The 25282-nt window shown below is 34.7% G+C and overlaps 2 protein-coding genes across 2 annotated transcripts in view; one reads left to right on the top strand and one right to left on the bottom strand.

The window, feature by feature from the left end:
* Positions 1-13462: 13462 nt before the first annotated feature.
* On the bottom strand, positions 13463-14086 carry LOC149577290 (uncharacterized). Its single transcript, XM_089796013.1, has one exon. The coding sequence runs from the start codon at positions 14084-14086 to the stop codon at positions 13463-13465; it is 624 nt and encodes a 207-aa protein (XP_089652139.1).
* A 7036-nt stretch (positions 14087-21122) lies between these two features.
* Positions 21123-25282, top strand: part of LOC149577288 (uncharacterized) — a 90823-nt gene continuing 86663 nt past the window's right edge. Inside the window, exon 1 of the mRNA XM_089823191.1 lies at positions 21123-21524. Within this exon, the coding sequence (XP_089679317.1) occupies positions 21294-21524 (231 nt within the window). The 5' untranslated portion in view covers positions 21123-21293. The remainder of the gene's footprint in view (positions 21525-25282) is intronic.

Below are 25282 nucleotides of genomic sequence, written 5' to 3'. Positions count from 1 at the left end.
TTCTACAGGTTTTGTATCAAACTCCACAAACTGATCAACAAAACTAACTTCCACCTCAACCTTTCCATGCCCTTTTCTCTCTCAAACAAGTCTTCTAAATAGCTAGAAAACTCTATTTTGAATTGGTAGACTCTAGCTCCATAAACATCGATGAAAATCAACCATCCCTTCTTTAACTTGATTGGTTAATCTAGCTTCAAATTGAGTAAACATCTCTAAAAACCTCTTCTCCACACATCACAGAGATTCACAATCACCTTGAGGTCTAATCCTCTTCCAAGATTTTCGAAAATCCTCTACAACAAATCAAATAGATCAAACATTCGACCAGATAATCCTCAACTCAAGTCCTGATGTAAACTACCTCAGCTTTGATGATATGTCTACATGCTCAAGAACAACAGTGATCTGATACCATCTAACAAAGTGCAAGGTAGGAGAATCCCCAAAGGAGATGTCCTAGCTCCCAGTAAATAACCACACAATGAAAACACAACAAAAATGCAAGATCTAATACCAAATCATAACTTTTTATTCATAAAATAATTGATCACATGCAATGTGTTGAGCTATAAAGCCTTCCTGACTACGACCAAATACAAAGCAAGTAATAGTTATACAAGATCCTTCAAGATCCAATCCAAACCCTAGCTAGTCCATATCTACACTCTGGTAGAAACCTTCAAAGAAAATATAAACTTGTACTTGCAAGCCCACTAAGCAATCTCCTTGTTTCCCAAGCCTTAGTGACTAGCTTTTCTCAAAGTTTGATACTCTACCACATCCTCTTCTCCAAGGTGAATGAATAATGACTAAAGACTCTAGAACACCCCCTACTTGTACCCAACTAAGCCACAAGTCAGCCTTGTAAGCTACAAATTAAATAAACTCTTACATTAAATACATGTTGAGCCATAAGTCGGCCTCCAACAGAAATTAAGCACCAAATGCCTCAAAAGGCTCACAATACTTATTAAATATGTCAAGAACAATTAACCAAGACCAAAATAAGTCGACACAAACTCCAACAATCGATCCACATCATGATCTCAATCCTCATGTAATAAATGCAACAAATCATTGGAATAAATCCTCAAGAACTCCATCCCTCAAGCCAAAATCCCTCCAACATGCAAAATTGTCAAATACGCTAGGATGCTCTTGCATTAGATTTATATGTGGTTTTATGGTTACTCACCCCATAGTTGCATGTTTATGTTGTACATATATGTTTTACTTTATGTTTGACATTTTTAATGTGGTTGAGGGAGGGGATCGTAGTCACCTGCTAGTTGGGATCTACATGATGTAGCACTCCCTGCCATTGCTTATTTAGTTTATATTTATATGCATATGTACATGTTCAACTTTTATGCAAATTGTAGGTACCGGGTATCGACTTCCCTAAATTGCCAGGATGAGCGTGCCCTATTGCAATATCTCAATGGTAAAGAGGGGAGATAGTTCTCAAGTCTAAATCCTAACCCTGAGCCAATTGTCCTAGAATATATGACAAGTATCTGAGATATGCACTCTTCCAAATTCATCAAGTGACATGAATTTGAGATTTTAACCCTTGAGTTTGAATTCATACTTTGTCTTTTAGATGAGTTTTCTTATTAAGTTTGTCAGTCTATTGTAATTTTCAATTATAATTAAATCAAATAAAGATATTATTAAATGATTTAATTTAACAAAAAATTTATAAAGAGAAATCAAATTTTAATTATATTTAATTAATTGGGGAATCAATTAAATAGAGGAGATAAGTTTAAAGATTTAATTAAAATTTCAAATTTGGCATAATTATATTTATTTAATTTAATAATAATTAATTTATAATATTTGTACTAGGCTATATGTTCTTGCTTTGAGAATTATAAATCAATGTAATTATTGTAATGGGGCTAAGATGCGGGGTTTTTTTCCTGGTTCTTTCCCCGTGGAGCCATTGAACTAGGTTTTATTATTTTATATATAATTATAATAGCCTCGGCTACTTTCACCTTAAAAAATTAATAATAATTAATTTGGAAGTTTCATTTTAATAATGAACTCTAAATATTATTATAGCTAAATTAATAAATATACTTTTTAAATATGTCTTATTATTTAATAAAAACAATTAAGAATAATTTAAATAAACTTTATTAAAATTAAAATGTAAAAAGTATACACAAAGAATTAAATTAATAAAAAGAAAGGCTTTTGCATGTTCGTAAAATTGAAACCCTAGGAAGAGAAATATTTTATTAGGAGATTAGAGCTCATTTCTCCACACAGATTTTGGTGAACAAAATTTGGAATTGTAGCAAAAGAATTGTTCAAAGTTTTGGAGGGTTTGGATTTGCACGCATTGACAAGATGTCTCAAATTTTAGTTGTTGTTTTGAGGTAGGGTTTGAAAACTCATTGTAGAATTTTATTGAAAGATTTGTCTACTTCGTGTCTTCCTAGGTGCTTACATAATGTTTATTAATTTATTGTATTAATCTTTGGATAAAGAATTATGTTGTAGATTTTAAAAAGGAAAACGTATTAATCAAGAAAATGAGGAAAACTGTAGAAAACTTTTGTATTCTTTTAAAATCCTTTCTAATTTGATTATAGAAAATTAGAAGAAAACAATAAATTGAACACTTAGAGTTTGAACTTTAAATTTGTCATGTGATTATCATGAGTTTTATAAATAAAGATAAATATTCTTCTTATATCTCAAACAATTTTATTGCAAAATTTATTGGAAAAGCAAAAGATTAATTGAGAGAAAAACATGTTGTACTTAAACTTATATATGCATATGAAAACAAATATACTAAATATAGAAAACTTTTGATATATCAAAGGAATGCAAAAATACTAATTGAATGTTTATTTTTATTTTATAAAACTATAATTTAATTTTTGGATTTTTTTTTTTTTTTTTATAATATTTTTTATATGATTAATTATTAGTTTTATAAAAAAATTTAAAAATATTAATTAAAATAATAATATTTATTTATTTTTAAAAATAAATAAATAAATAGTACTTATTTTCTTATAAGTGGGTTTTTAATATTAATTATTTTTTAAAAAAAATCTTAGTGGGTTATAACTTGTTATATATTTATTAATGCAAGTGATTAGTTGTAAGTTAATGAATATATATTTGTGACATACCTATATTTTAAAAAGAGTTGTAGTTGAGTTGACTTTATAATCATCTAGTTGTGAATATTTAAATATTATGAGAGAAATTGTAAATAGTTTAATTATAATTATAATTTAAGTTCGAGTTATCTCGAGTTGCATTATGAATTAAAGGAAAAGTAAATATTAATATTAGACTTAAATAGAAGTCAAATTAATATTTTAGAAATGAAATTGCTATTAAGATTTAATCTAATAATATACATTTATGTTATTAATTAAATCATTCATGATTTAAGACTATTTAAATTAATAACATGGTAATATTGCATGATTGATAACCTTTATCCAGCTGTGAAACGATTATGAAATGAAAACTTGAATTTGACACAAATCAATTTTTATGAAATTATATTTAAAATAAAAATAAAAATAAAATTAAACTAAAAAAAGAGACTAAATAACTACACTTGTTTTAAATTCATGTCGAGATGTCATATTTTCTTTTCTGGCGGGTTTGGGGGAAACCTAGTAGTTTGACCAGATAGACATGTTTACCAGAGGCTTGGAAAGTGATTATTTTTGTTGTTTAGTCCTAATTATTTTATTCTCAACTAATGTGCTATATCTGCATGTTTGTGTGATGAGACTGTATTTTTTTTTGTAAGCTCATTTATTGTGATTTTCTTGGTGTAAGCTATGAGGTTTTTTAGTAGTTATCTATTGGGGCTTTCCAATTGTTTGCATAAGATTGAGGTGAATATTGTGGTTTATCTATTGTTGCTTTCCAGTTGCTTGTATAGGACTAAGGTGAATATTGTGATTTATCTATTAAGCTTTCTAGTTGCTTGTATAGGACTTAGGTGAATATTGTGATTTATCTATTGGTGTTTTCCAATTGCTTGTATAGGACTAAGGTGAATATTGTGATCTTATGAGATATACTTCAATGAGCTTAGGGTAAGTTATCTATGTGTATGTTGGGAAGTGACTTGCAATGGTAGTTGGATACCTAAAGAGTTTGCTTAGGTAACCCATTGTAAGTTGTATTAATAAGTAACAACATTTCATTAAATAGGTTAAAATGAATTAACAAGAGTTTGTGTTTCACTTCGCCCATGCTTCGAGTGCTAGTACAAGCTAGGATGGGAGTAGAGAGGATGCTTGGTTGTGACCTTGCCTCATTAGTATGCCTTATCTGTAAGAAAGGATACTGATGCCGCATAGAGTCATTAGGGGGGTGGGCTCTAGAGAGACTGCTAGGGTACCCTTAGGGTTGACTCATGTGATGACACTTGCCCACATGCATACTAGGTTTCCTACGTATCTATCTTGCCTCTTGGATTAGATGTTACTTGTGTACTTGGTACCTTTGAGATAGATTGCTACCAAGATTCCTTGACCTAGATTCTAATACAACTTTTGGTTTGTTATATGTTTGGGACTTGAGATTATCTCCTCAATATGGTGGGAGTGGAACATGGTGGGAGTGGGCCATTTAGGTTCCATGAGGTTGGGTGGTAGTGTTTTGTATACTATTGAGATCTAATAGCCATATGTACTTATGCAATTGTTCCATTCTTATGATCTTGTGATTATGTTTTATGGTCATATTTTGATTTATCGTATTTTGATCTTTGAGATCCTATGAGATGTTGTATATTATCATGATGTATATTGTTTTAGCATTTCATACCCTACAACTTGTACATAGGATGATTATGCATTCTGGTTATGTCATGTGGCATCTTATGTATTTGTATACTCTTTCAAGTATGTTTTTGTACATGTGGTTATTCTATGACATGGACTTTGTTTACTTATCAGACTTAATCTTATTAAAACTTATATATGTAATTCAACATCATGGAACCCTTAAGAGATGTAACTGCTAATGTATTGTGTATGTATGTATGTGAGTTGTTTCTTCCTCTATGTTATCTCTTGTTTGTTTTAATCTTTAAAAAAAATGTTTGGCAAACTTAGTGACTTAATAGATTAATTTCTTTTGGGTTCCTTGGTGGGGCATTACAATGACAAAAAAGGCTTAAGTTTCTAGTAGGATCTAGTAATTAGACTAACTGCCAATGTTCCCCTATGAAATTTATGGCATGTCTTAACCTCCTCCCATGTTAAATACGTCTAGTGGTTGTATTATGCATTGAATGGTTGATCTTTTGGTGAAATTATAACCCTAACTTGTAACAAGTGGTATTAGAGCTTGGTCACAGATTTGAATCTCCTCAGGTAATGTTGGGGGTAGATTGCTAGACTAATTGCCAATGTTTCCCTTCAGGATTCATGACATGGCTTAACTCCCTCATTTGTTTGATATGTCTAGTGGTTGTATTGGGCATTGACGTGTCAATATTTTGGTGTAATGAAAACCCTAACTTGTAACACTAGTTTCAAAAAATTGGATAACTATCAAAAACCAAATAGTAAAACCTCAAAAATATAGAAAATTTGTCTAAATCATTAAAAAAATTAACTGTTGTTAGCAAAGAAAAGATGTCACTTCAAATGCATAGACAACAATGAAAGAGCAAAGATATTTTTGTGTAGGTGCAGACGTCAACACATTGTTTGAATGTGTGAGTTACAAATTTTCAAGATTTTGAAAGTTTTTTTTAAGACATGGGTCCCAATGATTGTGCCAAAATATATTGGAAAGAGACATATGATAGTGGATGATATATTGTCATTAAAGATAACTATACACTTTACTCTTGGACACCCTACATATATTTTTCTTACCAATTATTTTGTTGATGAAAATGATTAAGTATGAATAATAATATAATGATTGATTCAGTAAAGAAATATGTTAAAGTGTTAGAAGTTGCAAATCTATATTTTGAAAGTAGACACCATGTTATGTCTAATCCAATCATCATAGTTTTTGAAATTATTGGATATGCGAGATATTCTTAGGTGGGTATTAGGTTATCTATAAATTCTCCTAGATAATGACAATATCATTTTGATCTGTTGCTAAACTTGATAAATTGAAGATTATGATTATTTTAGTAATTAATCTTGGTAGTGGTAATTATGGAGAGTATTTTGTTATCTTGACAAGTTATTATGTAGTGAATTGATTGAGATGCATTGAAATCTATTAGGCTTGAACTATAGATAGAAATAACAATTACATGTGAATATAAACAATATTAAAAACTAATAGATCACACAGAAGAGAACACAAGACACCAAGATTTAACATGGTTCACCAAACCTTGGGCTACATCCACCAAACAACAAGTCCAATATTATTACGATCCAGTGATTACAACTTGATTACAATTTGTAATCCCTCATAGCTCAATACTGCTACAAGAAGCATTTTTCATATCACACACTATGAAACAACCACTAACCCTAAGCTCTTTTATACAAGTATTTTTACCTCTTTATAGTTATAATTAATAATTACACGTTGGCCCAAAATCCTGATAAAATAGGGCCCAAATGTTTTTTCGCCAAAGAATTATGAAGTATGTATAGTACTTCCCTAATCAGTCACCACAAACTAATAATCTCCCACTTGGGAACTGATTAGGATCCACATTAGACAATAATCTCCCACTTGAAGACTGATCCTGTAGCTATGTCGCTACTCCATGAGGCTCCTACTAGATCAAACTACCCTAGACTCTGTTGTTCTTTTATTCTTGTTCACTCTAGAAGACCAACCGAAGCTGAAGAGGAGTTTAGCTTCTCCCTTGTCACTACTTTCGTAAACATATCTGTTGGATTGTCATCTATATGTATCTTGTCCAATTTTAACTATCCATCATCCAAAACCAACCGAATGAAATGGTACTGCAACTAAATGTGTTTCATCTTTTAATTCAGAGCTAGATTCTTTACAAGATGAATGACACTTTGACTATCTATAAACAAATAATTTATCCTTTTGAGGGTGTCCTAATTCTTCTAGGAAGAATTAAAGCCATATCATCTCCTTCGATGCCTCTACAGTAGCAACATACTCTACCTCTGTAGTGGATAAAGTATTAAACTTCTGTAACCTGGAAAACCTAGCTCATTGTTGCCTCACCAAGAGTAAATACATAACCTGCAGTACTTTGCTTGGTATCAATATCCCCTACAAATCTGAGTTAATATATCTCTATAAATCAATAGTAGAGCCCCCAAAGTGTAAACACTTACTAGATGTACCTCTCAAATATCTAAAAATCCATTTAACCACATTCCAATGCTCAAGCACTAGATGACTCATATACCTACTAACGACACCCACTATATGTGCAATATATGGCCTTGTACATACTGTAGCATATATCAAGCTTCCTACAATTGAATCATAAGGTACCTTAGACATCTTATCCTCCTCTTCTTGTGTCTTGGGATACATCTCCTTAGTCAACTTCAAATGACTAGGTAAAGGTGTGCTGATAGCTTTAGCATTCTCCATAGAGACATGGAAACACCTTTGCAATATAGTCAGCTTGAGATAATGTCAATTTCCTATTCTTTCCATCTCTGCAAATCTTCATACAAAGGATTTTTTTTACTACTCCCAAATCCTTCATAGAAAATGCATGTGCTAACTAGTGTTTCAACCCCTTAATAGGATCCATGATAGACCCAACTACAAGCATATCATCAACATATAAACATAAAATAATGTAGTTGGCATCATCCAACCTCTTAAAGTAAACACAATGATCTGAATGACACCTACTATGTCCATACTCATGCATAAAATTATCAAATTTCAGATACCATTGCCAAGGTACTTGCTTCGAACCATATAAACTTTTCTTCAATCTGCACACTAAGTTCTCCTTACCTTTGACCTCAAATACTTGTGGCTGAGCCATATATATCTCTTCATCCAAATCACTATGAAAGAAGGCTACTTTAACATCAAGCTACTTCAAATGCAAATCTTTAGTAGCCATAATGCTTAAAACAGTGTGAATAGAAGTCATCTTAACAACGTGAGGGAATATCTCATCAAAATCAATGCCCTTTTTCTGTGCAAATCCTTTTACAACTAACCTAACTTTAAATATTTTCTTACCTCCATTCTCTTATTTCAACTTGTAAACCCACTTATTCTATAAAGCCCTTTTACCTGCAGGCAACTTTCATAAATCTCAAATCTTATTTTTCAACAAATAGTCCATTTCATCTTTCATTGCAGACTCCAACTAAATCTTAGTATCCACCTACATAGCTTCATCATAACATTTAGGTTCAACAACATCTATTACTAAATATAGAGTACAAAGAAGGAGAAAATATTTTTGAAGGACTACTTAGCCTTGTTGACCATCTAACATTCATTGGGGTGTGTGGTATTTGTTGTGGCGATTGTTTCACATCATGAGCGATTGTTGGAACATCATCTTTTGGAGTATCATCCAACACTACATAATCATCTTCTTTCTTCTCATGTTGCTGCAACAGATCTTTGTACAACACTTTCTCATTGAATATGACATCCTTTTTTTTTAATAAAAAGAGGGGGTAAAAATTTATTCAATCAAAATCAAAGTACAAAGCAAAGGCACATGGCCACAACAACACTACATATTCATGTCACCCAATAACAGTTGGTCAACAATTCCACTAAGCTCAATAGGTAACTCATCCCTCCCACTAATATTCCATCCATCCACATTCTCCGAAGCCCACTTTGCCAAACGATTAGCCACTCTGTTCCATTCCCTAGGAATATGACGAAAGGAGACAGAGTCCAAAGAATTACAGAGACTTAAAATCTGTCTGACCAACACAGCTAACTACCAATTAACATTCTCCAAGCTTTGACTATTCAACATGTCCACAACAATCTGGAAATCAGACTCACAAATGATCTTCTTCTAGCCTAAAGAACAACCTCTCTCAATCGCAATGTTAATAGCAAGGGCTTCCATCAGATTGTTAGAGTATTGACATTTGTAGATAGAGAAGAGAAACACCATACCTCCATCATCGTCTCTCCTTATGCCCCCAATACCAAAATGACTAGGGTTCGCATGAGAAGAACCATCTGTATTAATCTTCAAAGTCCCAACTGAGGGGGGGAGTCCATCTCCCATCCCAACAAACCCTTTGCTTTCCATGGCGAGATCTCTTTCCAAGATAGACACCCGGTTTGCTATCTTCCAAATTCAAATTTCGCATAGCAGCAACATCATCTAGATCAATACTTTCAGACATATCACACTTAGCGAAGATGGTCTCCTAAAGCCTACTAAGAATAATCCTCCATAGATGCAAACTTTCTAACTTAGAGTCACAGAAAATTTTGCAGTTCTGCTCCAGCCAAAGGTTCTAGAGAATTAGAGTCGGCCTGACCATCCAGGCAACCTGCAAGAAAGAAGTCTTCACTAGAGGTCTACCCAAACTCTCCCAAAAGTCAACTAAAGATGACATATGAATACAACCATGTTGCCAAGCCTCCCACAATCTATGACATATCTCTCCCGAGTAAGGGCAAAGAAAAAACAAGTGAGAAGTACTTTCCTCATTATTCGAACATAGGAAGCAAATAGAAGGTCCCTGAAAACCATGTTTGCGAAGATTTTCCCAAGTGAGGCATTTATTTTGAGCCAGCAACCATAAGAAAAAATTACATTTCGGCCAAGAAAGGTGAAACCAAACACTCTTCCACCAATTCACCTCATTTGGACCATGAATGTTCCTATCAAGCATAGCATAGCCTTGAGCCACAATAAACTTGCCTTTTGGGCTAGGACTCTAGGCCAAGACATCACGTTCACAAAGAGAGCTGCAAAACCTACTTTTTAGAGTTTTTGTAAGAACAGTACGATCCTCATCAGAGCCACTCGCAGGCTACTCCTGAGGGTCCTTTTAGCAAGTCACCTCCACCTGACCCAAGCGCTTGATTGTCTTAAAGTGCTCCACTGTAAACCATCCAGCATTAGTAAAAATGTGGCAAAGATTTTGAAGCTGGGGGAAGCTAGAAAGAATGGGAGGATGGCCATCCCAAGAGTCCTTCCAGAATAGGGCATCAGAACCACTATAAAAATCCAGAAGAGGCCCCCTTTAATAAGTTGAGCACCCTTCTTAAGAGTGTCTCAGATACAAAAACCTTTACCAGTCATAGTAAGTCTTGGAAAATCAAAGCAGTTGGCACCTGGAAAATACTTGTGGGCAAGAATCTTAGCCCAGTCATGATTTTGACATTTACACCATCTCCAGTAAAGCGTAGCAGCCAATGCAGTGACAACAAGAGCCATCGACCTAAAACCAAGGCCCCCAGCATGCTTCGGCCTACACACAGACTCCCACTTAACAAGGCTCCATTTTGAGGATAGGAAGCTACCAAACCAAATAAATTGCCTAGATAAAGCATCAAAATCCCTCACAAAGTTGGAAGGGGGAACCTAAACACAACATCTATAAATAGGGAGAGACTGCACCACAGACTTAAGAAGAAGCACTCTCCCAGTTGAAGATAACCATCTGTAAGTCCAGTGACTAACCTTATTTCAGAATTTATCCAAAATCCCCTACCAATAGTCTCTTCGTTGTGAACCCAAGACCAGAGGAACCCCAAGGTACATCAGAGGAAGAGATTCGATTTGAAATCTAAGAATCATTGCAATCCTATTCTGAATAAGTCGAGGAGTGTTAAAGAAATAAATAGAAGACTTATCATCATTAATATACTGCCCAGAGGCTTTCAAATAGGTATCTAGAGATCATCTGAAATTCACTGCCTCACTAATTCTAGCCATGCCCATTAACCCAGTATCATCCACAAACTGGAGATGAGAGTAGGAGGGAAGGTTATTATTCCAGGTCCAACCTTGGATAAGACCTTGCCTCACCTGTGATTTTAAATATCTGCCGAGACCCTCTGCCATGATGATGAATAAATAGGGAGATAAAGGATCTCCTTATCGAAGTCCTCAAGAAGCCCCAAACAAATCAGACGGTTCCCCATTAATGAGAACTGAGAAGGAGGAAGAGGTCACACAACTTAGAACCCCAATCACCCACTCCTCATCAAAACCAAAGGTCAAAAGAATTTTTTGTAGGAAATCCCAACTCACCCGATCATAAGCTTTAGCCATGTCAAGTTTAATAAACATAGCTTTCTCCTTGGATGTCGCCATAGAGTGAATCACTTCCATTGCTATCAAAATCCCATCCACAATCTGTCTACCTTCAAAAAAACCACCCTGGTCAACAAAGATCAAAGAACCAAGGACTAGTTTGAGCCTTTCAGCAATCAATTTGGTAATAACCTTATAGACAACATTACATAACGCTATAGACCTAAATTGATCCAACCTATTAGCCTTTTCCTTTTTTGGAATAAGAGCCAAGAAAGTAGAATTCAAAGACTTCAACATTTGTTTATTTCTATGAGATTCCTGAACCACTTCAAGGAGACAAACTTTATTATTTCCCAGAATTCTTGGAAAAATTCAATCGTAAAGCCATCTAGACCAGGGGCCTTGCCTTTTTTCATATTAAAAATAACTTTTTCCAGTTTTGGTAATTGGATAGGGCCTAAGAGGGCCTCATTCATCTCAACAGAGACCAAGAGGAGGATATAGTCCAAAATGGCATGCTCCTAATTCTCAGTAGGAAGAACTTCCTTAATAAAAAGATTAGAAAAATAATTGACTGCCTCCCTAGAAATTTCTCCACAGGATGAGATCTGGTCCCCATTAGATGAGACGAGAGGAGAAAGAATTACCCTGTCTCCGAGCCTTCACCGAGTTGTGGAAGAAAGCAGTGTTCCTATCCCCTTCCTGTAGCCAATCAACACAAGATTTTTGCTTCCAAAAAATCTCCTCCCGAAGCTCCCATTCCTCCAATCCCTTTAGAGCCGAGGACTTAGCTTTACTCAAATCAGAAGTCAACCCTTGATCTCTAATCTAATGAGAAATGTTATCCAGCTTGGTCTGAGCAGTAACCTTATGAACATGGAGGTTCCCAAAATGATGCTTATTCCATCTCTTGAGCCTGCACTTAACATGTTGGAGCCTCTTACTAAAAGTATACATAGTTGTTCCATGGGCAAGCTTCCCCTCATACCACCAGTCCACCATAAGGTCAGGTAAAGACAAGTTTTTGAGCCACATCAACTAAAATTTGAAGGAGGGACCTTTGGTGACACTATATGAGGTGATGGACAACTTGATAGGCCAGTGGTCAGAGCCCCTCTAGTCCAGAATTTTAGAATTGGTGATCCATCTGTTGTTCATCCAATAGCAGGAAACCAAAAATTTGTCAAACCTTTCTGAAATAGCCTCATCGCCACATCTCCGATTATTCCAAGTAAAGATGCCATTAGTTGACTTCACATCAATAAGATTCAAGGAGCCAATCATATCCTTGAGCAAATTTGAAGATGGATCCAACCTAGCTAGCCCACCTTGTTTTTCCTCCAGGCTAGTGATAGCATTAAAATCCCCAGCCATAATCCATGGGAGAAAAGGGTCCAAGGACCGAATGAATCTAATATGAGCCCATAAATGTGATTTCCCTGAAAAATAAGTAGGAGCATATATATTGGATAAAAGACACCTCTCTCCAGTCTCAAAACTAGAAGCAACCAAAGAGATGGAAGATCGGCTGGAGATCCACCATAAGGGGAAACTTTTCTAGGGTCCCAGAAGCAAGCCACCCCCCCTGAACTATTCAAGGGACCTACTCCTTACCATGATCCCTGGGGCCAGATATGCGAAGCACAAGTAGCCAACCCATCCATTTAAAGCTTAGTTTCCTAAATAAAAATCACATCTGGAGTCTGAGACTCAATTAACCTGCGAATCGCCTTTTGTCTCGGGATGTTGTTCAACCCCTTTACATTCCATGAAAACACAATCATTTATGGGGGTGAGAGAAGTGAGAATCAATGGGTTTCACAGACCCAGACTCAACCAAATTTTCACCCATTATCTTCACCTTCTCCTGATCAGTCTTCCTATCGCTCTTTGTCGATTTATCAGCATACCCCTTTTTGAAAGATTTTTGTTGTATGCTTAAGACAAGAGGAGTCTTATTACCTTTAGCAGAATCTGGGGTCCCCTTGGGCTTACTAGGGCTAGGAGCCTCCAAGATAGGACCCATCAAACCCTGTGTCTCACTGATATCTCTAATATCCTGAACAAGAAGAGGCAAATCAATATCCAGTTGTCTAGCATGTTGTTCCTTGCATTTAAAGTCTGATCCTCCCTCTGTATATCCCCAACTTGAATCCCCTGTTGCTCTTTGATTTCAGAAAGAAGCTCAACTGGGGTACCCTCTTCTTGTGCCAATTCCCCAAGAGCATCAAACCTGTTAAAGTTGTCATCCGTTCGCTTGTCCATCTAGGTTCTCTTCTTTCCTTGGCCTTTGTTACGAGAATTGACCTGAGTAAACCCCTCACTATCAATAGGTCTAGAAGATGAAGTAGCTTTCCCCTTGTCCTCCCTAGGGGGTTCAGGAGCGGCCAAGGTAGGGGACTTGTTCCTGGGGCATTTGCACTGTAAATGCCCATATTCATGGCAAATTCTGCATCTGAATGGTAGGGTCTCGTAATCTAGCTGTTGGATCCAAGAAGATGATCCCATACGAATTTCCATAGAATCTGGAAATGGGTTATTTAAATCAACTTCTACACAAGTACAGGCAAAAGAAATTACCCTACGATCTTGTGTCTGTGTAGCTAAACCCATAGGTTTTCCTAGAAGTAGTGAGATCAAGTGAAGAATATCTTCCTTCCACAATTCCAAAGGCAACCTCGGTAAGCGAACCCACATCGAAACTCGAGAGGGGATTTCCTCAGCAGAATTGAAGCCCATGTGCCAGGGCTTGATGAAAAGCCCCACTTGATTGAAGAAATAAGGGCCACCTTCAAATGCCTTATTCCTATCTATCATACTTGAAAAGATAACCATAAAGTAGTTATTAGCTGTCAATAGAATCTCCATATCTCCTTCTGGGTTCCACATCCGGTGAGCCCAAGATTCCAGTATGGGTAAGGAAAGGCGAAAACCCAAAAACTTACAGATAAGGGCACGATTACTCCAGTATTCAACGTCCTCTTAGACTTGTTCAGGTTGGATAATCAAAATTGGCCAATCTTTGGCTCTCTGCAAACATCCATTAATTTTCCTTATTTGAAGCACTCCTTTTGGAGAGGATACCCCATCCCCCAATTGAGATTTACCATTCAAGTCCTTATTATTGACATGCAGTGAAGAAGATGGTTCCCCCATCTCCACATCACTAGCGAGAAGTTGAGAGGAGGGGATACCCTGATCTCCCATTCACCCCCAAACTAGAATACAACAAAAATAAGGATAGCCCGGGGCAGAAGCCCCACAAACTCCAAGCACCTCAGCTCCCACTGAAGTCGGCACACAATGCAGCTTGGAGACAAATAAACCACCCACTCGTAGGTCTGCAAGAGCCTCTGCTACCCAAAAAACCCTCACGTGCGGTCAGCTGATAACCAACAACGAACAAAATCGACAACCTTCCAACACTAGAGCGCAGGTCAACAAAGCCAACACCCTCCCAACACTAATGTGCAGGTCAACAGAGCCGAACGAGCTAGGGCATGGAAGCCCTAGCAAAAACCAGTCTATGATCAACGCCCATCCTCCTTTACTCCCAAATTAAATTAAATCCTCATTGAATATGACATCCTTGCTTCTTACAATTTGATGATTTTCAAAATCCCAAAGCCTATAACCAAATTCATCAATGCCATATCCAAAAAATACACATTTCTTTGAGTTAGCTTCCAACTTGGTTCTATTTTCAGAATCTATAAGAACAAATGCTTCACAACTGAAGGTTTTGAGAAAAGAATAACTCACCTTCTTACCAGTCCATGCTTCCTCTAGAATACCACAACCCAAAGGAGTAGAGGGACCTCTATTAATCTAATATACAACAATATTGATAGCCTCTACCCACACGTTTAAGGGCAACCCTGCATGCAACCTCATGCTTCTTGCAGACTCCATTATTGTCCTATTCATGCGTTTAGCCACTCCATTTTCATGTGGAGTCCTTGGAACAATTTTATGTCAATGAATACCATTAGTGGACCAATAATCTTCAAATTCATGACTACAATGCTCACCACCATTATCAGATCAGAGACATTTTAATTTCTTACCAGTCTCATTTTCAACCAAGCATTTCCATTTCTTAAAAGTTTGAAATACATCAAATCTCTATCTAAGGAAATCCATACTTTTCTACTTGCATCATTAATAGATGTAACATAATAATGAGAGCCACCAAGGGAAGAAACCTAAGTTGGTCCACATACATCTATATGCACAAGCTCTAATCTCTAACTTTTCTTTCCCTTCCCACTCTTCACAAAACTCAGTCTCTTTTGTTTTCCATACACACAACATTCACATAAATCCATATTAACACATTTTGTACCTGGTAAAACTTGCTTTGAACGAAGTACTTGCATACCTTTTTCATTCATGTGCCCACGTCTGTTGTGTCACAACGCTGTATCAGAATCTACAACATTTGTTTGTTCTCTCTGCTCAATTGCAACAACTATTTTTGAACATTCATTTTTCTTTGAAACAATCAAAGTAGAAGGAACAATATGACCTGTACAAAGATATAAGGTGCCTACTTTCACACCTTTTGCTACTACAAGGAAACCTTTTGAAACTTTCCAATTTTTATCATTAAAAGTAACTACACAACCCTCATCACTGAGTTGCCCTACTAAAATTAAATTCCTACTCAGCCTTGGAACATGTCTTACCTCACGTAGTAGCCAATGATTCCCATTTTACAACTTAATCTTAACTTTTCCCTTTTTAACAATCTAATAGGGTTCATTATCTCCCAAATAAACAAGCCCAAAATCCCATAGGACATAATCAATAAAATAACCTCTATGAGGCGTAGCATGAAATGAAGAAATCTAAAACCCATGAATCATTAACACTTTCTAAAGATAGAAGCAAAGCATCCTCTATGAATTTGTTATGTACCACATTTGCCTCCTTGTTCCCTTTTGGTTTATCTCCTTCATTATTCTTTCAAGTCCAACAATCTTTCTTCTTATTCTCTGGTTTCCCACAATACCAACAATCTCTCGGTCCATTGGATTGAGACCTCTTCCCCTTTGACTTTCCTCTTGATTTTCCATGATTTCTAGAATTATTTCCTCTCTCAGTCATTCTACCTCTGCTTTGTGTATTCAAAGCACTTCTCGATGTAGTTTCACCTGAGGTTTTCCTACGAGTTTCCTCACTCAAAATAACATCGATCACATCATCATACTTTAGGGTATTAGATATAGAAACATAATTACTCATAGCCATTACTAAGCCATTCCAATTTTCAGGCTAAGAACACAAAATCAAGAGAGCCTTAATTTCTTCATCAAAATTAATACCCACAAAAGATAACTAACTAGTAACAGTATTAAACTCATTTAAATGATCTCCAATAGATCCACCTTCTACCATTTTCATATTAAATAAACGCTTCATGAGAAATACCTTATTTGAAGTAGAGGGCTTTTCATATAATTTCACTAGGGTCTCCATCAACTCTTCCCTCGTCTTCGCTTTTGTAATGTTAAATGTCACTAATGATGCCAAGCATAACCAAATGCTTTCTAATCCCCACAATTAATTGACAAAGTCCTCACTTATTATGTATTTTCTAGTCATATTTCTCTACTCTATCTGAGTGTCAATTGCATAAAACCATTAATTTGCAAGAATCATTAGACATAAATAAATTCCTAATTTTAAAATTAAAATTGGCTATTAAGCCTCTTTGATTGATTAATTTAATTTAAAGTTCTAACACTTTAATTAAATTAATCCTTTTTTTGCCAATAAAAATTAAAATGGGATTTATTAGTTAAATTAAATTAAATATCTCAAATTACCAATTATTTGAATTTAATTATTCAATAATTAAGAAAAATAATTTTTAATGAGATAAATGATTTAAATATATTCAAATACCTTCCAAAATTTCAGAAAATCATATATTGAGTTGAAAAAAAAATTAGTTAGTTGAAAAAAAAATCAGTTAATTGAAAAAAGAAATAACCAGTTTGAAATAAGAAAAGGAAACATAGTAGTTAACTGAATCTTAACTGAACAGTTAACTCCTTCTCACATGGAAACTTCCTATTTGAACTCAACTCTCATTCAGTCTCAATTGTTTACACACTTTGATCTATTCTGGATTTCTATAAATTGAGAATTCCTATCTCTCATTTCTAAGGTGTAAGTTTATGAGTATGTATATGTTGTTGAATTGTTGCTAGAGATTACTCTTGCTTTTGTTCATTGTTATTTTCTTATCATTTAGCCTAGTTTACATTATTCTTAGTTAATGACATTTATTTACTCATCCTAGATTTTACTTGCATCCATGGTAGATTATATTGTTATCTTCTTTCTTTAAGTAGTATTTACTTAACTATAATAGTTGCATATCTTAGATTAATCATACATTTCTTGTATATCCTTTGTTCTAATTTGGTCTATGGTCACTAAGCTCTTGGCTCCAAGAGCAGTCCTTCAAACCCCTAATAGATAGAAGACAATAGGTCAGTATGTTTAGACCATTCATGATGAATAATCTGATTTTTGTTCTTGGATGAATGTAACATAGAATTACCATGTTGAAGTGTCTGTAATACCATTATTTTACACATACAAGTATTTAGGGTTTGAAGGGCCCAAAGTTGTTCGAACTTAGGTGAGCAACCCCATTAGTGTTAATGAGTTATGGATTCCTAGGAATTAGGAGTTACTCATAGATTAATTCCAAAAATCAAGTTTAGTGTGTGAAGTGTTAAGTGTAGGCTAGGTTTCCAAGTCAAAGGTTATCACTAAATTTAAATTATATTTAAATTAATTAAGGCTTTAAAATAATTCTAGAATGTGTAGGATTAAATATATATAAATTTATTTTAAAAGAGATCTAATGGAGGGAATGCAATAAAATAAATTTAATACATTACAGGGGATATTATTAAACCAAATTTATATACTTTAGGAGATGAACTTATTTAATTAAATAAATATATGAATAAGGAAAATATAATTAATTAATTAAAATTAATTATAATACATAAGGGAATATATTAATTAAATTAAATTAAATTAATAAGACTATTTTTGGAGTTTATTATAACAAGTTACTTTCAATTGAGAAATGTTTATAATTTCTATGAACAAATCAATTTTTCAACAAATACTAATAGAAACTCAAATAAATAAAAAATATAATATTACTTTTAAAATTATTTACTAATAAACAATTATTGCTCATAGGAAAATAATAAACCCCTTTAAAATTTTAAATTGTAGATTAATAATAATAATAATAATAATAAAATTATCCTTATGAAATTTTAATGAATACAATTCTATTTAAAATTAAAACAAAACTTATTATAAATTTTAAAATGTTTCAAAACATTCATAATTATCAAGTTTAAAAATAATTTAAATATTTGAAATATTATAAGATTGATTGAAGATTTTTATCTATTAAAAACTTGTCACTTGAAATTTAATAAAAATATTTTTGAAATCATCAACTTATATTAATATATATTATTTTCAAATATGTTGATGACAAAGAATATGAGCCTTTCATATTTTAAAGAAGATGAAACCTACAAGATTTTTTTTTTTAATTGAATAAAATTTCATTAAATGAAACCTGAATGAATCTTATATAGTATTCCTAATATTTAAATAAATAAATAAGGAAGAAGGAAATAATTATGTTCATAACATAGAAATATATAAATAAATAAATTTTAAGATGAAGTATGGAAACCCATGACTATGATAGGTGGCATAACTAGGTACATGACGGAAACAAACCAAGTACACACTAGTTTACATTGTTCTTAGATAATGACATTTTTTTACTTGTCCTAGATTTTACGAGACCGACTATCCTCCCACAAAGATGTATATTTGACCAATTTTCAAAAGATCGCAAATATCATGGTTTTTTGAAAATTTCAGCGATTCTTCCATGATTTGCATAGTTTGTAGTCGAAAATAACAAAAAATTTAGAAAAAAATCACTCCTTTTTCATCTATCTCAATAAAATAAATTTGACTTTGCTTTGTTTTTGGTACTTTTTTGTAGGAGGAAAGCCTTTCCCAATTATACTTGCATCCATGATAGATTAGATTGTTATTTGATTTCTTCTACTAGTATTTGCTCATCTATAATAGTTACATATCTTAGATGAATCGTGCATTTCTCATAAACCCTTCGCTCTAATTTGTTCTATTGTCATTGAGCTCTTAAGGTAATAGGTCGACATGTTTAGACCATTGAGATATTCATTGTTGGATGAATCTAACATACAATTACCATGTTGAAGCATTTATACTACCATTTATAACTCATACAAGTATTTAAGTTTTATAACTCATACAAGTATTTAAGTTTTGAAGGGCCCAAAGTTGTTCACACTTATGCAACAACTCCATTAGTGCTAATTTTTTATGTATTCAGAATTAGGAGTTACTCATAGATTAATTCCAAAAAGTAAGTTTAGTGTGCCGATAGGTGTGAATTCCAAAATGTGTAGTCTTAAATTTATTGAATTTATTTTAAAAGAGATCTAATGGAGAGAATGCATTAAATAAATTCAATACATTAGAGGGGGATATGTGATTAGAATTGAACATGTATATTATATTAATTATAATGACTTTTCAATTTGGAATTGTCCATTCAATTTATAATGAAGATATAGATAAAGTGACCTTTCAACTTCCATGAAGATGTATAAAGAGGCTCAAGTCGAATTCAACAAGGACGAAGAATGATATGGACATACATCTCATTTGCTATGATTGCCAATTTGTATCAGATCTTATATATAGAGTTCATGCTAGATATCTCAACCACAGGATTGCCCAACTCCTATAGAGTTCATTGGCATGCATCTCATTCATGAGATAGCCCAACTTTTATGAGCTCAGACACACAACTCCTCCACGGGTTTGTCCAAATTTGATTGATTTGCAGGCATACATCTCACTTACGAGATTGTCCACAATTGTATGAAATTCTATTAAATATTATGAGTAAATTGAGTTATTGATTTTTTTTATTATGTGTTTACAATACCAATATTTATGCTTTCGGTATTGTCCTTTGAATTGACAAAATGATTCAGATCAACATGTTTAAATTAAATTTATTTATTTTAGGATATGAACTTATTTAATTAAACAAGTACATGAATAAGACAAATATAAATAATTAATTAAAATTAACTATAGTACACAATGAAATATATTAATTAAATTTAATTTAATTAATAACAATATTTTTGAACGTTTATCATAACAAGTCATTTTGAATTGACAAATGTTTATAGTTTATACTTTATGTGGGCATACCAACTTTTCAACAAATACTAATAGCAACTCAAATAAATAAAAAATATGATATTGGTTTTAAAATTATGCACTTATATCAAAATATAACATTACTTACCTAACAAACCATCATTGTTCATATAAAAAATAATAAATCACTTAAAAAATTTAAATTCTAGATTAAAAATACAATAATAATATCAAAAGAATTATCCTTATCCATATGAATTTTTAATAAATAAAATTCTATTTAAAATTAAAATAAAATTTATCATAAATTTTAAAAGGTTTTAAAATATTCATAATTATCAAAATTAAAAATAATTTAAATTTTATAAGATTTTTATCTATTAAAATTTTGTCTCTTTAATTTTTAAAGAATTGTTTTTGAAATTGTCAATTTATTTTTAATAGATGTTATTTTCAAATATGTTTTTGAATTAAAAAACAGCCAAAACAAGGGCTGGCCATGTTATTATTTAATTTTGTTCCTTATTGAATAAGTGAACGAATCTTATAGTATTTCTAATATTTAAATAAATTAGGAAGAAGGAATTAATCACGTCCGTTACGTAGAAATAAATAAATATATTTTAAAATGAAGGATGGAAACCCGTGACTATTATAGGTGGCGTAACCAGCTACACTTCGAAGGGAGAAAAACCAGGTGCACATTCAGATTCAACACGTACAAATTACCCGACGGAAGAGGCGGAGAAGATGCAAACTTGTTAAAAGAGTGAGGGCCTTCGAAGAGCAATTTTGAGAGTGGCGAGAGATGGATATTGAACAGGCTGCGAGTAACGAGGGTGCGGTTCGCCCCGCCAATGCAGATGATTGTGAAAACAGGAGCTGCATTCCTCTCAATGCGGAGCGCTTGGGCTCATTGTCGGTGAGAGACGATGAAGGCTTTCGCTGCAGATTTTACATAAATTCCACAAACTATGTCGATCTGGCAGGGCAGCGTGTGGGAAATGGTCCATCTTTCCAGTGCATTTGTAAACCCCAGGTGTTTACTTCCCTGCCCAAAAATATGTTCTAGAGCCTTTAAGAAGGACGGAAAATATATTGTGTGAAATGCTATTTTTCATATTTATTTAGGCTTATGATTTGTCTGCCACTTTAATAATCTCTTTGATCTTTCTTTGCAGTAGATTAAAGAATTTTCAAGTTTATTTGCGCATTCAATTATATTTCATAACTATAGATTACATACATGATTTGTTACCACTAATTGGTAGGCAAAACCAGTTATCTTCCATATAGCAGTAATGATTTATAGCGCGCTTCCTTGTGTGCAGTTATAGGCTTTGGCATTTTGTTTGCACTGATTTGCAGTGGGATGACCAAAAGCCTGAAAATTGCACACCAAAGTCAAATATAAGTGTCACCTTTGCTTTATCAAACAATCCTGATACACTATACTAGACCATATAATATGATTGTTTTGGGAAGCAGCTAACAATCATTTATTGCTGTTGCTCTCGCAAAGCTCCCTACGGCGGTCGGGATGGGTGGGAAGATATAGAGTTTCTCACCGTCCCGATTGATTAGATAGAGACAGTCTGCGAGCCGATTGGCCATTCATTTTTTGTAGCGACTAGGGAGTGTGTTCGAGCGAGAGCCATTAGAGGAGTGCCACACTCTGCATGCATCTATAGGGTCTAATTGTTCGTAACTTAGGATATAGCTAGCTACGGTGAAACTATAGTTCATTCTATCTCCTTCCCTTATCCCCCCGGCTAGATAGTAGGGGCCCTCACGACCAGGCTTTCCACCTCTGACCCATCTTTCTGTTGGAATAAGTCAGACAGAATCTTGTTTCATGAGCTGTCATGTATGTATCAAGAGTTTACTAACTAAAGATCTGTCCCTCAGATCTTTTTAGCTGTCAAGAGTCCAGTTACATGTCATTCACGAGTTTAGCGAGTTATCAAATCTGTTAGCTGAGCTATAGAAAGATGGTTGAACATACAGCAGTTATGTGAATAAACAGGTTGTAGTCTTCTTTCTTTTGTTTCTGTTTTTTTTCTTGGTATTAGATGTGATTTTATTCAATGAACCAGGCTTGAACTTGGCCTAAACCAAGGATGGATACATCCTGGGGATCCACCATCCCTAGAAAGGCAGTGTAGAAATGTCTATTAACGGACCAAATTAAAGATTACTGCCTTTCAATACTTTCATATGAGAACAAAGCTTCATATCAATGGAGCCCACCGTCGGTGAGAGATGATGAAGGCTTTCGCTGCAGATTTTACATAAATTCCACAGACTATGTCGATCTGGCAGGGCAGCGTGTGGGAAATGGTCCATCTTTCCAGTGCATTCGTAAACCCCAGATGCTTACTTCCCTGCCCAAAAATATATTCTAGAGCCTTTAAGGACGGAAAATATATTGTGTGAAATGCTATTTTTCATATTTATTTAGGCTTATGATTTGTCTGCCACTTTAATAATCTCTTTGATCTTTCTTTGCAGTAGATTAATGAATTTTCAAGTTTATTTGCGCATTCAATTATATTTCATAACTATAGATTACATACATGATTTGTTACCACTAATTGGTAGGCGAAACCAGTTATCTTCCATGTAGCAGTAATGATTTATAGCGCGCTTCCTTGTGTGCAGTTATAGGCTTTGGCATTTTGTTTGCACTGATTTGCACTGGGATGACCAAAAGCCTGAAAATTGCACACCAAAGTCAAATATAAGTGTCACCTTTGCTTTATCAAACAATCCTGATACACTATACTAGACCATATAATATGATTGTTTTGGGAAGCAGCTAACAATCATTTATTGCTGTTGCTCTCGCAAAGCTCCCTACGGCGGTCGGGATGGGTGGGAAGATATAGAGTTTCTCACCGTCCCGATTGATTGGATAGAGACAGTCTGCAAGCCGATTGGCCATTCACTTTTTGTAGCGACTAGGGAGTGTGTTCGAGCGAGAGCCATTAGAGGAGTGCAACACTCTGCATGCATCTATAGGGTCTAATCGTTCGTAACTTAGGATATAGCTAGCTACGGTGAAACTATAGTTCATTCTCTCTCCTTCCCTTATCCCCCGGCTAGATAGTAGGGGCCCTCACGACCAGGCTTTCCACCTATGACCCATCTTTCTGTTAGAATAAGTCAGACAGAATCTTGTTTCATGAGCTGTCATGTATGTATCAAGAGTTTACTAACTAAAGATCTGTCCCTCAGATCTTTTTAGCTGTCAAGAGTCCAGTTACATGTTAATCACGAGTTTAGCGAGTTATCAAATCTGTTAGCTGAGCTATAGAAAGATGGTTGAACATACAGCAGTTATGAAATAAACAAGTTGTAGTCTTCTTTCTTTTGTTTCTGTTTTTTTTCTTGGTACTAGATGTGATTTTATTCAATGAACCAGGTTTGAACTTGGCCTGAACCAAGGGTGGATACATCCTGGGGATACACCATCCCTAGAAAGGCAGTGTAGAAATGTCTATTAACGGACCAAATTAAAGATTACTGCCTTTCAATACTTTCATATGAGAACAAAGCCCACCTTTTTTGTTCATATTCTTTTTGCCTTTTACAGTAAGTCATCCATCTAGTATCTTAGCGGCTTCATTTTGCCAATTCCAGGAACATGTTATAGAGTCTTGGGGATTTTGATCAACAACCTCCACCATGTTGGGTTTGATCCCCAACAACCCACCAATTCATTCACCGTCTTGAGCCCCCACATGCATCATCTTTTATTTACTGACTGGTGTACTAGCCCCATGGCTCTGTATCTCATCACTTCCTGCTACAGCCAAACCGATTATGTTCTTCATAGGTTATTCCTTTGTGCCCTTAGAAGACACCAACTCTTGTTCTCCATAAACAAACTTAATAAAGCTCTTTTGCCGCCCATCTTTTTTCTCAGCCATATAATGTTGAGTCCCAACATCTTTCCACCTGGAAATATTCTGCACTCACCCTTTATCACATTGAGCTGCCACGGCCCACATGTACAGTCTGAATGCAAGATCTACATCGAAAAGGAATTCCTTCATAATCCAAGGGTTGCATCCAGCTACTTTTTGAACTTTTGATCAAAACCTTAGCCGGAAGACCATTTGCAACATCCATTGCCACAAGGGTCCAGGCAAAGATAGAATGAAGCAAACTAGAGGAGCCTTCATCAACCATCAAAGTTTACCTAGGGTATCACCAACTACTTTGAAGTACATTGAGAGTCACACAAGATCCTCTTTCTATCTTGCGCATTTTAAAAAACGACAATAAAGAAAAACCTTTAGTTGCTGGGTAAATCTGCACACAACCATCAAGGCTTGGCTCCCAAAAATTCAAGATCCACTTATGAAGATCAGACAAATTGGACCAAAGCCCCCTAAAATGGTCAATAAGTCCAAGTTTTGAAAAAACAATCAAGTTGTGGTTGACCGCCTCCTGAAGAGTTGCCTTTAACACTATAGAGCACACATTGGTTGAGTGTGGAGCTCTTTGCGATGTTCCCGATTTGAGGGGTCCATCGCCCCCATGGGTGTCAAAAGCTAGGGTTTTGTGAGGATCCCCATCGCTATTGCCTTGTTGATTCATGCCCCACTTGCAAAGACCAGTCATCTACGAATGAGAAGCCTTGCTAGACTCCAAATGGAAAGTTTGTCCATATTTGAAACCCCCACAAACCCTATCCTAACCTACGTACAATACTCTAGGTGTTCCACATCATCATTCCAGTTTTTGGTGTCAGTAAAAAATCCCTGCTCAGCATTGCCCAGTCTTTGGTTA

This window comes from Cupressus sempervirens, chromosome 1 (genome assembly GCF_028749045.1).
Source record: "Cupressus sempervirens isolate cs-2001-9-10 chromosome 1, ASM2874904v1, whole genome shotgun sequence".
NCBI lineage: Eukaryota > Viridiplantae > Streptophyta > Pinopsida > Cupressales > Cupressaceae > Cupressus > Cupressus sempervirens.
This window is presented reverse-complemented; position numbering and strand designations above follow the sequence as displayed.

What these genes read in the sequence shown, in the direction of transcription:
- LOC149577290 (XM_089796013.1), bottom strand. Translation starts at nt 14,086, where the DNA reads ATGTGGAACCCAGAAGGAGATATGGAGATTCTATTGACAGCTAATAAC.